Source organism: Pithys albifrons, chromosome 3 (genome assembly GCF_047495875.1).
Source record: "Pithys albifrons albifrons isolate INPA30051 chromosome 3, PitAlb_v1, whole genome shotgun sequence".
In the NCBI taxonomy this organism is placed as follows: Eukaryota; Metazoa; Chordata; class Aves; order Passeriformes; family Thamnophilidae; genus Pithys; species Pithys albifrons.
Window position 1 is genome coordinate 37,931,187 of NC_092460.1, and position 15,792 is coordinate 37,946,978.

The 15,792-nt window shown below is 41.6% G+C and overlaps 1 protein-coding gene across 5 annotated transcripts in view; it reads left to right on the forward strand.

Moving 5' to 3' along the window:
• Window positions 1–15,792, forward strand: part of ETV6 (ETS variant transcription factor 6) — a 131,195-nt gene that overhangs the window by 40,844 nt on the left and 74,559 nt on the right. For 3 of the 5 annotated variants that reach the window (XM_071551424.1, XM_071551420.1, XM_071551422.1), the window contains exon 2: window positions 5,743–5,869. The exons of 1 other annotated variant lie outside the window; for it this stretch is intronic. In XM_071551424.1, the coding sequence (XP_071407525.1) occupies window positions 5,743–5,869 (127 nt within the window). The remainder of the gene's footprint in view (window positions 1–5,742; window positions 5,870–15,792) is intronic. One more of the 5 variants, XM_071551421.1, reaches the window with a different exon arrangement.

A 15,792-nucleotide genomic window follows, 5' to 3' on the forward strand; every position in this document is an offset into this window, starting at 1 on the left:
ACTTAGTAAAGGGACAGAAAGACTATCAGATTGCAAGGCCGTTGCTTTGGAGTTTAGAAGGGTGTAATTTTAGCAAAATACTGAAGCTGTTGGTTTTGCTTTCTGCCTCCTTCATCATCAGCTCTTGGACTTCTTTTAAAATTTAATTTTGCTATTTTGATTTTTTTTTATTATTACTGTTTTTATTTTAGCAGTATGAATTGTTTGTGTTCCAAACAAAAAAGTCTGCTCAGGAAGATTCTGTCTGTAAAGGATCAACTGCAACTCCTCAAACTGAAACCAACATGTGCTTTGGTGACTTTGGGAGTCCAGACAGCTGTTACATACACTCCTACTACAGTCACAATCAATATAGCTTTTGAGTTACCTTCCTAATTTAGGCAGCGTGGTTTGATCTACAGCATTCTCAGCAGCTGGATATTTAGTATTTTTTACTTGTTAGTACAAAGAGAACAAAACCATAGATTCTCTTGATTCTTAATTGTGTGATTCAACCTGTCTCTGCTAGATCAGGCGTGCCCCACTCAGCACACCTGGCTGGTTGTCCCGGTGGCACTGTTGCAGTACTGGTACCAGCCACTAGAGTAAACCCCAAGAAGGGCCTCCATGAAAGTTGACTTAATGCATCTCTATACTTACTGGAGTCAAGGTGAAATTTCATAGTGAAACTTTCCTAACTCACTGTGAGCTGAAGAAACCTACCAAAAATTATGTCAGCAAGCAATATGCCAGCTGTTTTACCCACCTCTTTGTGGATCTGAGCATTTGGTCACTTGTAGGTTTAAAGGTTTATAGAGTCCTCTGGCAGGTAGCAGATAAGGGAATGTGGTAATACCAAATGCTTTCCTAGCACTCATCACGAAAACCTCAAAAAAGTCACACCAAATGTGTATTGATCTAGTTTCTTTTACCAGTAGATTAAGCTGCAGCAAGAGTGTTGGCCTGAGTACACACAAGGTTCGTGCTGGTTCTACCAGTGCTGCCTGTCTGTCCTTCCAAGCTGTGGCTTGAACAACCCTGCCATTCTTTGCCTTAATATAAAGGGAAATATTAAACTAAGAGTTAGGAAACACTCAGAAAAATTCCTGATAGCAGAGTATCTGGTTGTGTCACTGCAAAGCATGACCAGCCATGTTTTTGTTTGATGGATCCCACAGAGAGAAGCACTGGGCAGTTCTGGAGTTTTGAAGATGAATGTAAGTTCTTTCTCACTGATGTTACCTCTGTCTTGGGTTGACCTGGCAAAATGCCAACTGCCCAATACAGTCAGTCTCCCTCCCTGCCCCTTCCCCACTGAGAGAAGAGCTCCAAGATTTAAACTTACACTACTTAGATATACAGAAAAGAGAAAATTAAAATAAAACTACAATATAACACCCACACCTTCACAAGTTCACTATACCAACAATCCTCTGCTTCTCACCGAAAACAGATCTCATCACTCCAGTTCCATAAAGCACCCCAAAAGACACTCAGCAAGAAACAGAGAGAAATAGCAATAAAGTTTATTTTCCTGATCTCAAACAAAATGCAAAGTAGCAGTGGGCAGCAGCCAAGGCCCACTTCAGCAGGACAGTAGCTGTGTCTCTTGCCTCTACCTCGGCTGTGATGGGAACTGCCTGAACACCTCCTACTCTACTGTGTTTATATCCCAGTTTTCATCATCTGGTATGGAATATTTCTTTGGTTGCTTCAGTCAGGTGACACCTGTGTCTCCTAATCTACGTAAGACTGCTAAACTGAGCCCTACCAAAAGGCCTAACTAAAACTACCACACCTCCTGGCAATATGACTCTGAAAAGCCTGGAGGAATACATATAATTGTGTGCATTCACATGCCTGTGTAGGCTGGCAGTTGTGTGTGGCTGAAGCACAGAGGTAGGTTACAGAACTAGACTGATATTTGTAGTTCTGCTTCCTGCCATGTTACTGCCCCATGCTGCAAATGGGCACGAAGCTTATTTTTCCCACAAGCCCAGTGCCTTGACTTCCCTGTGCCACTACCATTCCACACCTTTCGGAAATCTGTCCAGGACAGTTACAAGGGCAACATTTTCAGCATGCAATTGTTAACTGTATTGCCTTTGAGAGCTACATACTGTCCTTTTTCAAGACAGCTTAGCACTGAAATTACTTAGCTCCTTTGAGCTTTACTCTTGCTGTATCTCAGGTTGTCCATGCGTCTAATAAAAAGAAAAAGACTTACCTGATGTCTGTAAATTGCTTTGATATTTAGGCTAAAGATTTTGGAAAAAAATGCACGATTAGCAAGAGAGGGCATTTCAAAGGCACTAATAGAAGTGGGATAGTTATCTCTCCTTTGTGCCTTGTGAAATGTGTTCAGCAAATACTACTAATTCACACATTACTGTGGACATCCAAGGTATGTGGAAAAAGTAAGCATTTCCATATCTTCTTGGTTTTGACTGTCCTGTTCTTAAGAATACTAGGAAACAATCAAATGTATTTGTTTAAAACCATAAATCTCAATGAAACTGCCGTGGTATAAATCAAGTTATGGTATGCCTTTACAAGGTTGATTGGTAAACGGAGCAGGTACTGGAAGCATGTCTTAGTTTGATACAGTACCTTCTGGGTGTTGAGGGAAGTGCATGGATTCTGGATTTAATTTCATTTTTTACTTTCATTTTCTCCCTTCTGTTGGCCCTTTGAAGCCACTTAAGCCTTTGCAATGGTGATTCAGCATTTCTGTGAGCATGAAATGGACTGAATACATGACTATCCTGCAGTCTTCAGGAGGGAGGAAAAGGACTTCAGGTCTCCCACCTATCCACTGGTACCTGTTTGCAGAGGCAGGCATCTGTGTGGCAGTGTTTCAAAAGTGCTCCTCTTTTTATAAATATCTCAGTAAACAAAATGAGCTGTGTGGTTTCATGATCACAACTGGATTGCATAGGAACTGTTAGGAAGTGCCTGGTTTCATTGCAGTCTGCTGGTGCTATACACCAGGGTGAGAAGTACAAATGAGCAGCAAGACTGCAGAACAGGCATAGAGAGCCTCTGCTTGCAGGAATGGGAAGTATAGAGTCAGCCGTTTTGGACTGGGGAAGGAGTTGCATAAGTTGGAAACAGAATAATGTTTTGTAGCTCCACAAGTGTGTCTTTCATTACGTCACAATGAGCATCCATGTTTGTTAACTACAAAAAGCAGAATTCATATGATTTAATGGATTGCTGTTAGCTGGACAATGATGAATAGAAAGAAACTGAGTTTGTAGGAGACAGAACAATTTCTGGTTAAAAAATACTGATCTGAAAGCCACAGAGACTGTACTTGCAGAAATCACATAGTGATGGTGGAGTGAAACGGGCCTCTCTTCTCACTCCATCTAAACCCAAGAATAGTTAAAATAGTTTATTCACCACGTGTTCTCAGTGTCCTCTGCCACATGGCTGTAGTGTATACTGTGCAACATCTGATGTCGAGGCTAAACTTCTGGTTCTGCCTGAGCTCTCAGCAGCAAGCACCTCACAGCACCTTGCAAAAGAATGAACAGGGCTTGGTTTGAAGTGGTGGCTGAAAGACCCAAGATGGGGGTGTTCCATGTTATATTTATTTTTGGACATGTCACCTAATCTGCCTGAAGAGTTTTTTTGCAAACCTCTCCTTCCTTTTGGTGGTCAGGATGCTAACATTATGTTCTGCAGGTGCCTCTGTCAGCCTATTTCCCTGTCTCATGGCTGTGATAATGTTGTCTTGGACCAACACCAAATTTGTCTTTTCCATTTGCCAGAGATTGAGGTCAGGATAAGGAGCTGCACTCATACTGCCCTGCAAATACTCAGAAATTAAGGTGGTTCCTTCTCCTTCTGTATGTGCAGGGATGCAAATCCATACTGTTTGCACTGCCATTGTTAAATGTCAGTAGCTTGGTTTTGGAGAATAACGTGCATTACCTTTCAGGAATCATATGATAATGGTTTTTTGTGTGTTCCTGTAAAATTGTGGCTATGTTTATTTACAAAGGGTGTAATTTGAGCTGTGATTGGAGTACAGACTTAAAATGTGGAAGAACTTCCCCATCAGATCTCATGAAGTTTCAGGCTAAGATTTCATGACAGGCTTTTTTTTTAAAGAAAAACCTGGGTTAACTATGAAACTAATGTAACATTCACAAATTGCTGTTTAACTCTACTTGACCCAGGAATTAGCTCAGTTGGTTAAACCTTGATGATAATAATGCAAAGGTCACCAGTTCAATGCCCTGTATGGGCCATTCACTAAGAGTTGAACTTAATGATGCTTGTGGATCCCTTCCAGCTCAGAATATTCTGTGACTGTCCTTGCATAGCTGCTTTCTGTATGATGACTTACTTATTTGGTAGCAAGTTAAACTACTTCAAAGAAGATAATAGTAACTAGTTTAGGCAAAAACAGAAGTCCTACTTCGCTTGATGATCAATAGAGTAGTTTTTAGTGATACGTTTTTCTGCAGCAAAGACAAAAGTAATTGATGAATGTCTTTAATACGCTAGAAAGGAATGTGCTGTTTTAAAGGTAAACCAGCAGGAGAAAATGAGCCCAAGTCAAAAAGAGATTACAAGTCAGAGTTAAAATTTAATAAAAAGATTACAATAAATACAATGATACAGAGAAAAAATTGATTTTAACACACAAAACACAGATGTATAACCCAGCACCCTGGGGTACGAGCAGAATGGTATTCATTAGATTCTGTGCTGAGCGCTGCGTGGTCCTCCTGAGTCCAGAGTAAAAGGAAAGGAAAAACCTGTTGATGTGGATGATGGTCGCAGTCTGGTCAAGAGTGGCAGTCACAGTCCTGTCGAGGTTATGGTCCTCCTCTGGATCTGACAAGTTGTACTAGAAGTCCCAAAACCTGAAACTTATGTATGCTCAGGTTCAGGTGGGAATGCCCAGTACCTCCCCCAGGGCCAGGAGTTTCACAATGGGTGGTTTAATTCTGTGCATCATGGGATATTTTTGGAATCTTTGATGGCGCATTAGCAGACATGACCCCTCAGGCTGGGTGTGAAGGTGCTAACGACTCCCCCGAGGGCAGTTACCACACCTGAGTCATCCCTGTGCAGACAGTTTCTGCCAGCATTCTTTAACACCCAGCTTGTAGCCCAAGGGGTCAGGCCTGCCCTGGGCAACTGCTGCAAACAATTCCATTATTAACAGTTCATCAGAAATTACATAGGGGGTGTAGAATACACAGTTTTGGCTCCATCCACACAGTGATTAGCTGGTCCCAGCCTTGTAACTAGGACAAGGAATAGTGTTAAATGCTTAACAAACTTTTTCAGATCATGACTAATTTGTTAGTGTAAGATGAAGTGGTTTTGTCATTTCATTGGTACTCATTCATGTATCATGGAGTTACTGTCAGATTTTCACGACATAAAACCCTTGGAGTCTCCCCACTTATGTTTCACTTCACTTGGCATATTTCTGAGAAGATCCTTTGAAACTTCATGGACCTCTCGAAAATTAGACCCATTGCCCTAAAAGCTGTTTGTCCCCTGGCTGCAGCACTAGGCAGCATGTAGCCTGCACAGTGCTTGCTCTCAAAGTGTGCTGTGCTCTGTGGCTCCACAGGCAGCCAGGTGCATCACTAGTGCTGCTCACGATCACCACACGCACACACTTCCTTCCTTCCACCCACTTCCCCCTCCTCTACCTTAGTTTCACACCTCCATTCCAAAATTCACGTTGTCCTCTTTCTCTTCCCTCCCCCCCCCCCAACTTTCTTTTAACAGCAGGAAAGAATTTCGTACACACCTCCAGTGAGCCCGGTACCAAATTACACTTCGTCACCACTACATGTCCCAGTGCCTCAAGCGATCAGGATGGAGGAAGACACGATCAGACTGCCAGCACACCTGCGTGAGTGTCAGCATAGAGGCTTCTTAAGTTCTTGGATTGAGGAGGGGGCAGGGCTGGGTGGGAAGTTATTTCTCTTTTTATGGAAGAGAGCAGGGAAGTCCCTGGCTTTATGCTTTTCTTTTTTTTTTTTAAGCTCCAGCTGGTTTGATTTTCCTAGCTGTTTTTTTAGCTAAAGGAAATTACTCTTAAATACAGTGTGTTGTATCTCCCCCCTCCCATCTCCTTGCCAAGCATTTGGCTTGTTTCTCATGACAGGCACAAGTATGGAGGGTTTATTTTGGCAGGAAGTGCTATGCTCTTTAGAGGAATTGCTTGGTTATGTGCTGCAACACAAGGTCAGAGATTGACAAGCTGTGGCAAGTGGAATGTGTTTGTGCTGTGGGTATTTTTCAGATTGCTAGGGCTCTCAATACTCAAGGTGCCCAGGCTCTCTGGTATAGACCGTGAGTACTGACAGAGGCGGTGGGAAAGGAGGAAGGATGACCTTAGCTGAGCATAAAAGGATGCTGCAAAGGAGGAAGGGCCTATCACTGACATTGAAACAAAAACTGGAGCTGGGGCAAGGTGAGAGCCAAGTACTTCCTTGCTGAGATGATTTAATGTTTGAGAAATAGGAAAGGCCAAGGACTGTTGGCAAGTGAGAGGTGAATTGGGGAGGTAGGACGGGGACAAGAAGAGTAGAATTTCCCTTTTTGGAGGGGAAGCGGTTCTGATGGAAGTACAAATGTTTTAAGTAAACGCTTTTCAGGTGTTACATTCCTGGGGTATTTGAGCAACAATGAGCAAGAGGGCCAGGAGCAAGCAAAACTTTGGGTTTTGCCTACTGACAAATGGGTTTCAGATTTCAAGCAGGCAGGAGAGGGAAGTGCATGTTTATCACAAGACATTCTCATTCCTGTTCTCAGCTGTCTTACACACTCCTTTTCTGGATGCAAACTGTGTTTCAAGCATTTTTGGAGTCTGTGCTCACTCCCTTGCTGGCCAGCGAGTTGGTCTGCCCCGAGGTCATTTGTTGCCCATGCATTGTGCACAGTCCTGCGTAGCCAGGGCTGTACCTTTTCTGTGCTTTCTGAAGGGAATGGGAGACCTTTCTGACTGTGTCTGGTCACTGCCTCAGGTATCTGTAAGTTCCCAGGCCTGGCTTGCACATGCGTGTGGCTGCTGATGAGTTTCCCTGGTTCAGGGAGGACTTGCTGACACACTCACAGGGCATTTTGATGCTTTGCCCAAAACTTAAACACAAAAAGCCGCCAATACAGTAACAGTTCTCCAGCAGTTCTTTTCCCCATGGGTGCTGTTAATTCCCAGATCTTTTCCTCATTGCGTTAGTTGTTACTGCTCACTGCAGCTGTGGGAGCCACTGTCTGTCACCTACACAGCTGGGATCACGGCTGACTTTTAGAGTTACTTACTGCACTCCCTTATGTGTCTGGCAAATGTGTAAGGCAGGCAGGCATAGACCCTGGATACTGAGAGTGGTGGGTGCATGGTTGTTTTACCTAGTTCCTTCATGTCAGCTGGCCAGCATGCTAGATAGTGTAGAGCTTTATAAGGCTTCCTCTTAGTGAAGACTCTTTATATCCAGTATTTTTAGGTGTGTTATTTTTTCACCTTAGTTTTTGTTTTCCTTTTTCTGCTCTTGTGGTTGGCACATTTTTAAACTTGCAAGTCTTCTTTCCTGTTAGTATTTCCACACCAGTCTGACTTGTTGCAGTGTAAAAGCACAAATGATTAATCCTGAAATATCTGTGGCCTTCCATATAGTTCGTGTCTGAGATCATAAACAACATGGAACACATTTACATAGCCTTACTAGTTGTAGTCTGTGACAGTGTAGTATTTTGTAGCTCAGTATGCAGTCAATATTGACACAAAACACTGTAATCAGCCAACAGCCCCACACACTGTTAAAAGCACTATTCTTAAAGTACATAGATTTATAGCTAGGCCAGGAGCAACCATTCTGAATTCCTAAAATGATCTCTGGTATAACTTCAGTTAAAGAACTTCATGCAGTAGCTGCTGTGTTTGGGTCCAGTAACATCAGGTGCAGAAAGATTTCTGCTCTTCATGTAAAAGACTTAAGTGATAGGGAGGATATAAAGTATCTAAATGTTCTTCCAATGCTTAATTATTCTCCTTATTTGCTTTTTTTTAAGTGCCCTATTTATAGTTTGAATTAGTCAAGCTTCAGTTTCCAACTATTAGATCTCATTATCTCCTTTCCTGTTAAATATTGTCAAAAGACTACTCCTGATATAGGTGCTTTTAGATAGTCACTTCTTAACCTTTTCTTGGCTAAACTGGATAGGAAGAGAGGTTCTTAAGGCTGTCAGTCTTCTGTTTAAGCTTCCAGATTTTAAATTCTGTTTGTATCATCTCTGTGAACTGTTTCCCACTTCAGATATCCTTTTTAAAGAGAGGACAACAGAAGTGAAGATAATATTCCAGGAGTAGTGTTCCTGATACCATGTATAAAACTAATTCAGCACCTTTTGGATTTCAGGTCATGAGGTTTAAGATGTATTAATAGGAAAATTTTCAGTTCCTGCATGGACCCCTCTCATTCATTTTTTGTTTGTTTATTTATTTTAGAGATGTGTCTGAGCCATGGTTTTCATCCTAAATTCAAACTGCCTCAGAAGTCAGGCAAGGTAGCCAACTTCTAGTCCAGGCTGTGGAGTACTGTGTGTGGGGATTTGGTTTAGAACTGCAAAGTCTGAGGATTTTCTAGGTCTGAGATTTTTCTTCTAATCTTACTGTTGTTTCTGTTGATGAGTAACAGCCCTCACTCATTCCAGTGCAAAAGAGAGATACAGTAAATTTCTCCATTCATACACAGAGCTGATGGGTTGTCAGGCCTCCACTTACTCTGTTTTGGTGGCATTCTAATGGCATTTACCAAAATAAAAGCAGTGTTCAGACCTGACCCAAACATCTTCTTGTAGCTATGCTACAGGTGCAGGTGAAAGCAGCAGTTGGCCCAAGCAAAGAGTGAATTAGAGACAAACAATTCAGTTGGATGAAGTACACTCTGTGGATTCAGACAATGTTTTATGCCTTCCTGTTAGAAATGTCACTTTTTATTGTTTAAGAGCATTCTGAAACTGCTAATAGCAATAGTAGACTATCAAGGCAATTAGTAGAAATATTTCCTTTGGTGCAATAAATTATTTCTCACTGTTTGGTGAGCAAATGGGTGTCAGTTATGCTGAGCTGATTTAACCCAGAGACTGGAAAATGGAGAAGTGCAAAGTTTGGAAGAGTGGAATGCAGATCCCTCTTTGCTACAGTCTTGCATAGGAGGACTCTTCTTTGACCAACACAGCTAGATTCTATAAACACCTTTTTCTGGGGGTGGTATGAGGGCACACTTCCCTTCTCACACAGCCTTTCTTGTTCTAAGAAGCTGCTTTCTCCCAAGGCAGCCCTATTCCTATAGTATAGAAGTTCAGTGTGATTAGTCTTAACTTTAAATCTCTGGGATAGGAAGAATAATTTTCTGATAGAACGACCTTTCTCTCATGCTGCACTTCTCTGTAAGGCACTTTTGACCTGTACTTTTAAACATATTTGTTTGTCTATCATCCACTTCCTACGTAGGAAGAGAGTACTGGGGGCATTGTAAAAAAAAAAGGATCAGTGGGGAGCTGGAGAATGTACTTTCCTGCACTATAAGTATGTAGTAATAAAAGAGTTGCTCTTTGTCCCTGGTGTGTCTGCTGTGGTAGCTTTTGGTGCATATCTGATTTCAAGTAGACTACACTACGCTAATGTCAGACAGAAGGAGTGTTTGGAAAGTAGAGGTTTTTACTGAGGATTGAAGAGAAGCAAGTTCAGCTCTCACACAAGGTTCTGCCTTAGGTGCCTTCTGTGACCTTGGACATCTCGTTTTAATTTCTCCGCTGTAAAATGAAAATAGCCATGAGTGCAAAGACTCTGAGATGTTTGGAAAATTAGCACAGAAACTGCCCAGACATTGTGGTAATGAAGAATGCAAAGATAGATGGAAGTCCTAACTGTTTGCATACCCTTTATCTCTGGAGAAACAATATTGCCACAGAGAGAAAGTTAATGGAGTTTTTTAGTGGGGTGTATATTTTTTTAATCTATTTATTAAAGCAAATCTCTTTGTGTCATCTGGTAAAATGTCGTTACTTGCTTATTTTATGCCATTGCTGATACCTTGTAGAAAAAGTCCTTGGAACTTGATAGAGGATGCAGCATTTAAGAGATTGATATGAGAACCCTTCCCTGTGTCTATTAATACACTCTGAATCAGGGAGAAAGTAGCTTTTTCCTCTTTTGTAATACACAAGATTAAGGTGGTTTGCCTTCTGTAACAGCCACTGCAAATAAGTACTAGAGACTTCATGATTTTCTTTTGTCCTTCAACAAAAAATTTGTTCGAGATACAGAAGAAATACCAATGCTGAGAAAGGATTTGTTGCATGCTCTGATCCTGTGCAAAGCATTCCCCCTGCATGTTTATTTGTATGTTTGATTTTATCTCTGAAGGGTGTGTTATCTTAGGAAAGTGTGTATGTTTGTTTACAGAGATGGATCTTATGGGTAAAGATTTCACAGTTTTCTATTGATACAAACATGAGCATGAGTTTCTTTCTTCCTCTCAAGTAATTGCTCTTCTCTCTTCAGGATTGGCATCCTTCCTGTCTACAGCCCATTGTCATAGTAAAACACACTGATCATACTTTTTGGTACATATGAAGAAATTATTGTTGTCATCAACTAATTCTTCTTACTGTTGCCTTTTTAATGAAGCTCCCAACAGTCTGCACTGATGCTCAGAGTGAAATGATACACTCAATGTGTCAGCCCATGCATCACCTTATAGGGGAGAACTTTTTCATGGGGACTGCAGTGTTGTTGTTTTCTTGACTGCACTTGCTTTTGGGGGTTGCGGTGGTAGGGAAAGCTAAAGACCTATTTGTAAAATTATTTGAGTACTTGTTGTTTCCAGTATAGTCTAGGTTTCTGGTCTTTGATTTTCCAGTGTGTGGTAAGTTCCAGACTGCAGGTGATTTTGATGAATTTCACTGTATGTAGACCTGGTTGTACACAGCTAGCGAGATCACCCTGTGGATCTTGAGATATAGTAGGGTAGAACAGGTAGTTAGGCTCTCAGTTGGGCAGTGTCTTTAAGGCACCTGTTATGTCTGAAGGCAGTCTGTTAACAGTTTCTTTCTCTTGATCACACATTATTGTGTATATGTATCATTTGTGGGTTTTGTGCTTTAAGGACACCAGTTTTGTTTTTCCCTTTTTTTTTTTTAATTATTATTAAAGAAATGCAGGAAACTAGACGAGGAGGGAGCAACAACACTCTCAGGTTTGCCAAGTATCTTTTTTTTTCTGTATAATGTCTGTTAATTATGATGCTCTTTTTATTAATCGTTTGCCACCTCTTAATTGCTCTGCAGTTTCGGCTAGCAGTTGGAAAGCTACTTTGAAGCATTAAGCATATTGTTATTTACTTACTAGAATATTCAACGCCCTGTGAGATGGGAAAAAAGCCCTTCACCCTAAGCCACATTTAGAGCAGCAAGCAGTAAAAATATTTGCTTTGGAAGGATCTTTGTGGAACAAAACTGTCTGACGCACATACCAGGAAAATAAAATAAAGCTTCGTATGACAAAGGGACTGTGAGAGGTGGCCAGAATGTCAAATTAGTGACTCTGAGAATAATCCTGGTCCCACTGAAATGAGTGCTTAAATCCCCACTGATTTTAGTAGGACCTGGACTGACCTCTTTCCAAATGATTGGCTTCTTCTAGACCCCTCTTTGCTCTTCTCTGATATTATGACCATGTAATCCTCATTCCTCCCTCTTATTGTCCTTTATATGCTTGCCTTTTCTCCTCTTGCTTATACATCATTCTCTTTCTGGGTAGCTAGTCCTTTGCTAGTCAATGCTGACCCGCTACCAAAAAAAAGTAATTAAGCCTGGACAGTGGCACTGCTGGCTATCGTCTGACTGCGGCATTTAATATTGATGTTCCATCTTCGTGTTCTACCATGGGCTATTCTTGCATGTTTATATTGTGAGCTATGCAGGGCAGGGTCCATCTGCTTCCTGTGTTGAGCAGTGCCTCTTGGTCTTTCAATTTATAACTCTTAATAATCTACTGACAGGATGACTGGACTGTGGAAATCCCAGCCAGCCATCCTGTCAGCCTCAGTGATCTTTACTTTGGTTAACCCCAACAAAGTGACTGGGCCTGGCTCCTTCACGATTGTGAGCTGTGTCCTGTTGTTAGACAAATAGGATGAAAACCACGAGCAGGGGAGACATTGGTTATGCCTGCCTCTTCCCTAAGGTGGCCTCTTCCCTAAGGTGGCCTCTTCCCCAGGCATGCTCAAATGCTCAGCTGTATTTAACTCATGTACTCCAACCCGTGTCCCAGGAGTTTCTTGCAGTCAATCTCAGTCCAGCTTCAAAGCGACCATACAAACGGGAACTTGGATGGATGGGAAGCCCAGTCTGAGTCACTCTTGTACCCTGACTGGGCACAATAAGGATGCTACTGTTTTCTCTGGAATATGTTGGACTGGGGATAGTAAAACCCCCTTACTGATCCACATGGGAAAGCTGTGGCCTTTGGCCCATGAAGATCCTGCTTTGCACATTTCTTGCGTGGTCTTTGTTCATCATCTATAGAAAACTAAGCCCCTTGTCACTGGGATAGCACTGGAGTGGCACAGGACCACTTCAGTTGTCACCTTTGATGTAAACCACTGGTGAGTTGAACCTTAAATCTGTTAGCTCCTGACTGCCAACTGGTGACTGTGGCAGAAGTATCCAGGTTAAGTGTGAAAAAAACTTGTAAGGGAGCTCACTTGCTGGTTTCTGTCTTGACAGATTGTTCTTGAGCCAAGTGCCTTTTTTTTTTTTAATGTGCCTAGTTGTTGCCCAGGCTTAACAGCAGTTTACTGCACCAGTCCTCAGTGGAAATGTGTAGAGGGATAAGATCCTTCCTGCCTCAGAGGGAACTTGCAAAACAGTCCTGAGGTGGGAGATCAAGAGACCTGTGCTTCAGGGTACAGAGAGCTGGCAGTGTGGGAGTCCCAGTGGTGCTAAGCCAGTCTTTTACCCTTCTGGGAAGCTTCATTTTAGGGTTTTAATTCTCCAAAACACACACTCACCTTTATTCAGAGAGGAAAGGAGGCTGTGTCACTTTAATCTGTGATTCAAGCATGATCCCTTGAGGAATTCCCCTGGAAAGTGTTCAGAGGAGTAAGAAGCAAAAACAGCAGGACATTTATGGTATTGCTGGGTTTGAAGCATTTTTAGCTTTGTCTTAAAGGGACACTGTCAAGATCAGTGAACCTAAAATTAGCTTGCTTTTCTCTTTCCATCCCAAAAGTATCTGATTTTTCATTTGTATTAAAAATGCTTCCATGTTCTTTTATTATTTTTTGTAAGAAATACAGTGAATGCAAAGAATGCAGCATTCATAAACTGCCTTACGATTAAAGAAAACACAGAAAAGAAACTGCATGTAAGCCATGGCTAACAACTCCACAATAAGAATCCACTGTGTGCTGAGAGCCTTGCAACAAAACACAAGTGTGGCAGAAAACCCTGCAGAAACAGCATAGCATGTATGCTGGTTTTATAGAGCTGAGCTGCTGACTATTGGAAAAGAGCAGCGCTGTCCGGCATTAGATGGGCATGTATGTCTGAGGAGGAACCTGCTAGTAGCTTCAAGGTGCCAGGAATTAATGTGAGAGGTCATGGTGTATACACACAGGAAGAAAACCATTATTTAATGCCCTTTATGAGAGGTTGGGTTTCCTTCTGCTGTACTTCTGTGCCTTCCCTCTCCTGTGCTGGCACTCCTGGTGCTTAACAAATACAGCCTAGCAAAATATCCATTAAATGGAATTTCATGCCATTTTTACAGCTTCCCATTTTACTGCTGGAGCAGAAGGGACCAAGTTTTGGTAAAATGATTCCATCCAGATTTGTAGGGCCAGTCCAACACCTCAGCCAAAAGCCTCTTTTCAAGATCATTCTCCAGAGATACTTGGGAGGGAGAAGCATTTAGCCATTCCATTAGCATGAGCCATTCCATCGTTGTGGAATGCTAGTGCAGTGTCTTTTATGGGATGAATATATTTAAATGTGCTTGCTCATTTAAACTGTTTTGTGCAGGACTAGCATGCTGCTATTTATTAATGTAGTGGTGATCCTTGTTCAAGAAGTTATGCATTATATATTTAATAGGCATATGGTTGGTGATGCTGTGAGTTATTAAATAATTATCACTGATGGGTTTCAAGAGTCAAAGCTTTAGGAAATTTGCATAGCTCCAAATCTTTCCTTATAAGTTTCTGTGCATGAAAGTCCTACCCCAGAAATATCCCTAATCACCCTTCTTTGTTTACCTCATCTGCCTGTCCAGTTTTGATCTCCCTATACTTTTGTATCCCACTGGAAAAAAAAAGTGTCTGTTCTGCACTGGCAGCATGGTCAGGTAGCTCTATAGCAATTATACAGACCAGAAAATGAAAATGTTAAATGATACCATGACAAGTAAAAATTAAATTAATGTCTCTAATGATTAGTCAACGTATTATTCCTGCCTTTAGAGTCCACAGGCATAGTGGGGGTGTTCTGCAGTCAATGGAGATGAAGGATAAGGGACTCTGGCAAAATTATCAGTTCTGGGGGTTGTTTTGGGGACAGTGGAAGTCTTCCCTTTGGAGAGTTTACTGAGTAGATCCTTGTAGCTGGAGTTTCACTATCCAAGTCCAGAGTTGCTTGTAGCACAGGATGCCACGCGTTGCAAGAAACGACCTCTCTTGCAGGCAAACAATATTCTGCCCATGTCCTGCATGGCCTTTGCCCTCTCCTGGTGTTGTGACATGCAGAAGGGTGTGGTACCAGTGTGGTACCCCCTTACAGGCTTTTGCATTACATACTTCTCTCTCAAAATAAGAGAGGTAGTTTCATTGGCTTTTGGACTATGCACCACCCATGCCTTGGGTGTGGAAGTGGAAGTGGAAGTGGCAGCAGTGAATTGGGCACCAGAAGTTCAGTCAGGAGGGTCTGTCAGCCACATTGAAGACCTGGTCTGAACAAACCAGCTCTAGTTAGCACCGTGACAGTCAGCTCTTTGCCAGTGATAAATTGTGCAAGTTCATTACCAGCATTATAATAGCTTTCTCCAAAATTAAGCATGTTCCTAGAGCTTATCCTTACAGAAACCATTTGCAAAATATCTCAGCGTCTTGCAAAAAAAGGGGTTTATTTTCTTATTAATACATTCGCAGCATTCTTCCTCTTTCAGTTCTGTCGAAGCATTTTTTAATGTTTCTCTCAGGTGTCTGAAAGCTTCTTGTTTGCAGAATAAATTTCCCAAAGGGGCTGTGAGCTGGTCAGAGCACTGACATTTTATTTTAAACCCACCAGCAGCAAAAAACCAGAATGTTTTTGAAGGGAAATTTCCTTTTTGGGTTTTTGTATCCCTCAAAGAATTTCCGATGCAGGCAGATAGTAATTCCCAGCTAACATTCTTCCTGATAAGGAAACAACTCCAATAAATGCAGCTATAAATAGCTCCCTTTTTATTTTTTTTAAAATGTAGGAAGATCTGTTTAACTTTTTTTTCAAACTATTGAAATAAAGGGACAGCGTAGAGTGGAAGGCTTAGGGTTGGCACCCATTGGCTTTCCAGATAAATTAAGATTTTATTCTGCATCAGTACATTTCATTATGTAAAGTTTAAATGTCTGCTTATTTCTGCTCAAGCTTCTCACAACACTGTAAAAGAAAAAACCCCACTATTTATACAGTAAAAATAAATTGTATTTGCCTTCCTTGCGAGGGAAAAGTCTTACCTGCTTTAAGCAGAATTCTTAATGCTTTTGCTATGTGCTTATGTGTTAGTGCTTCCCT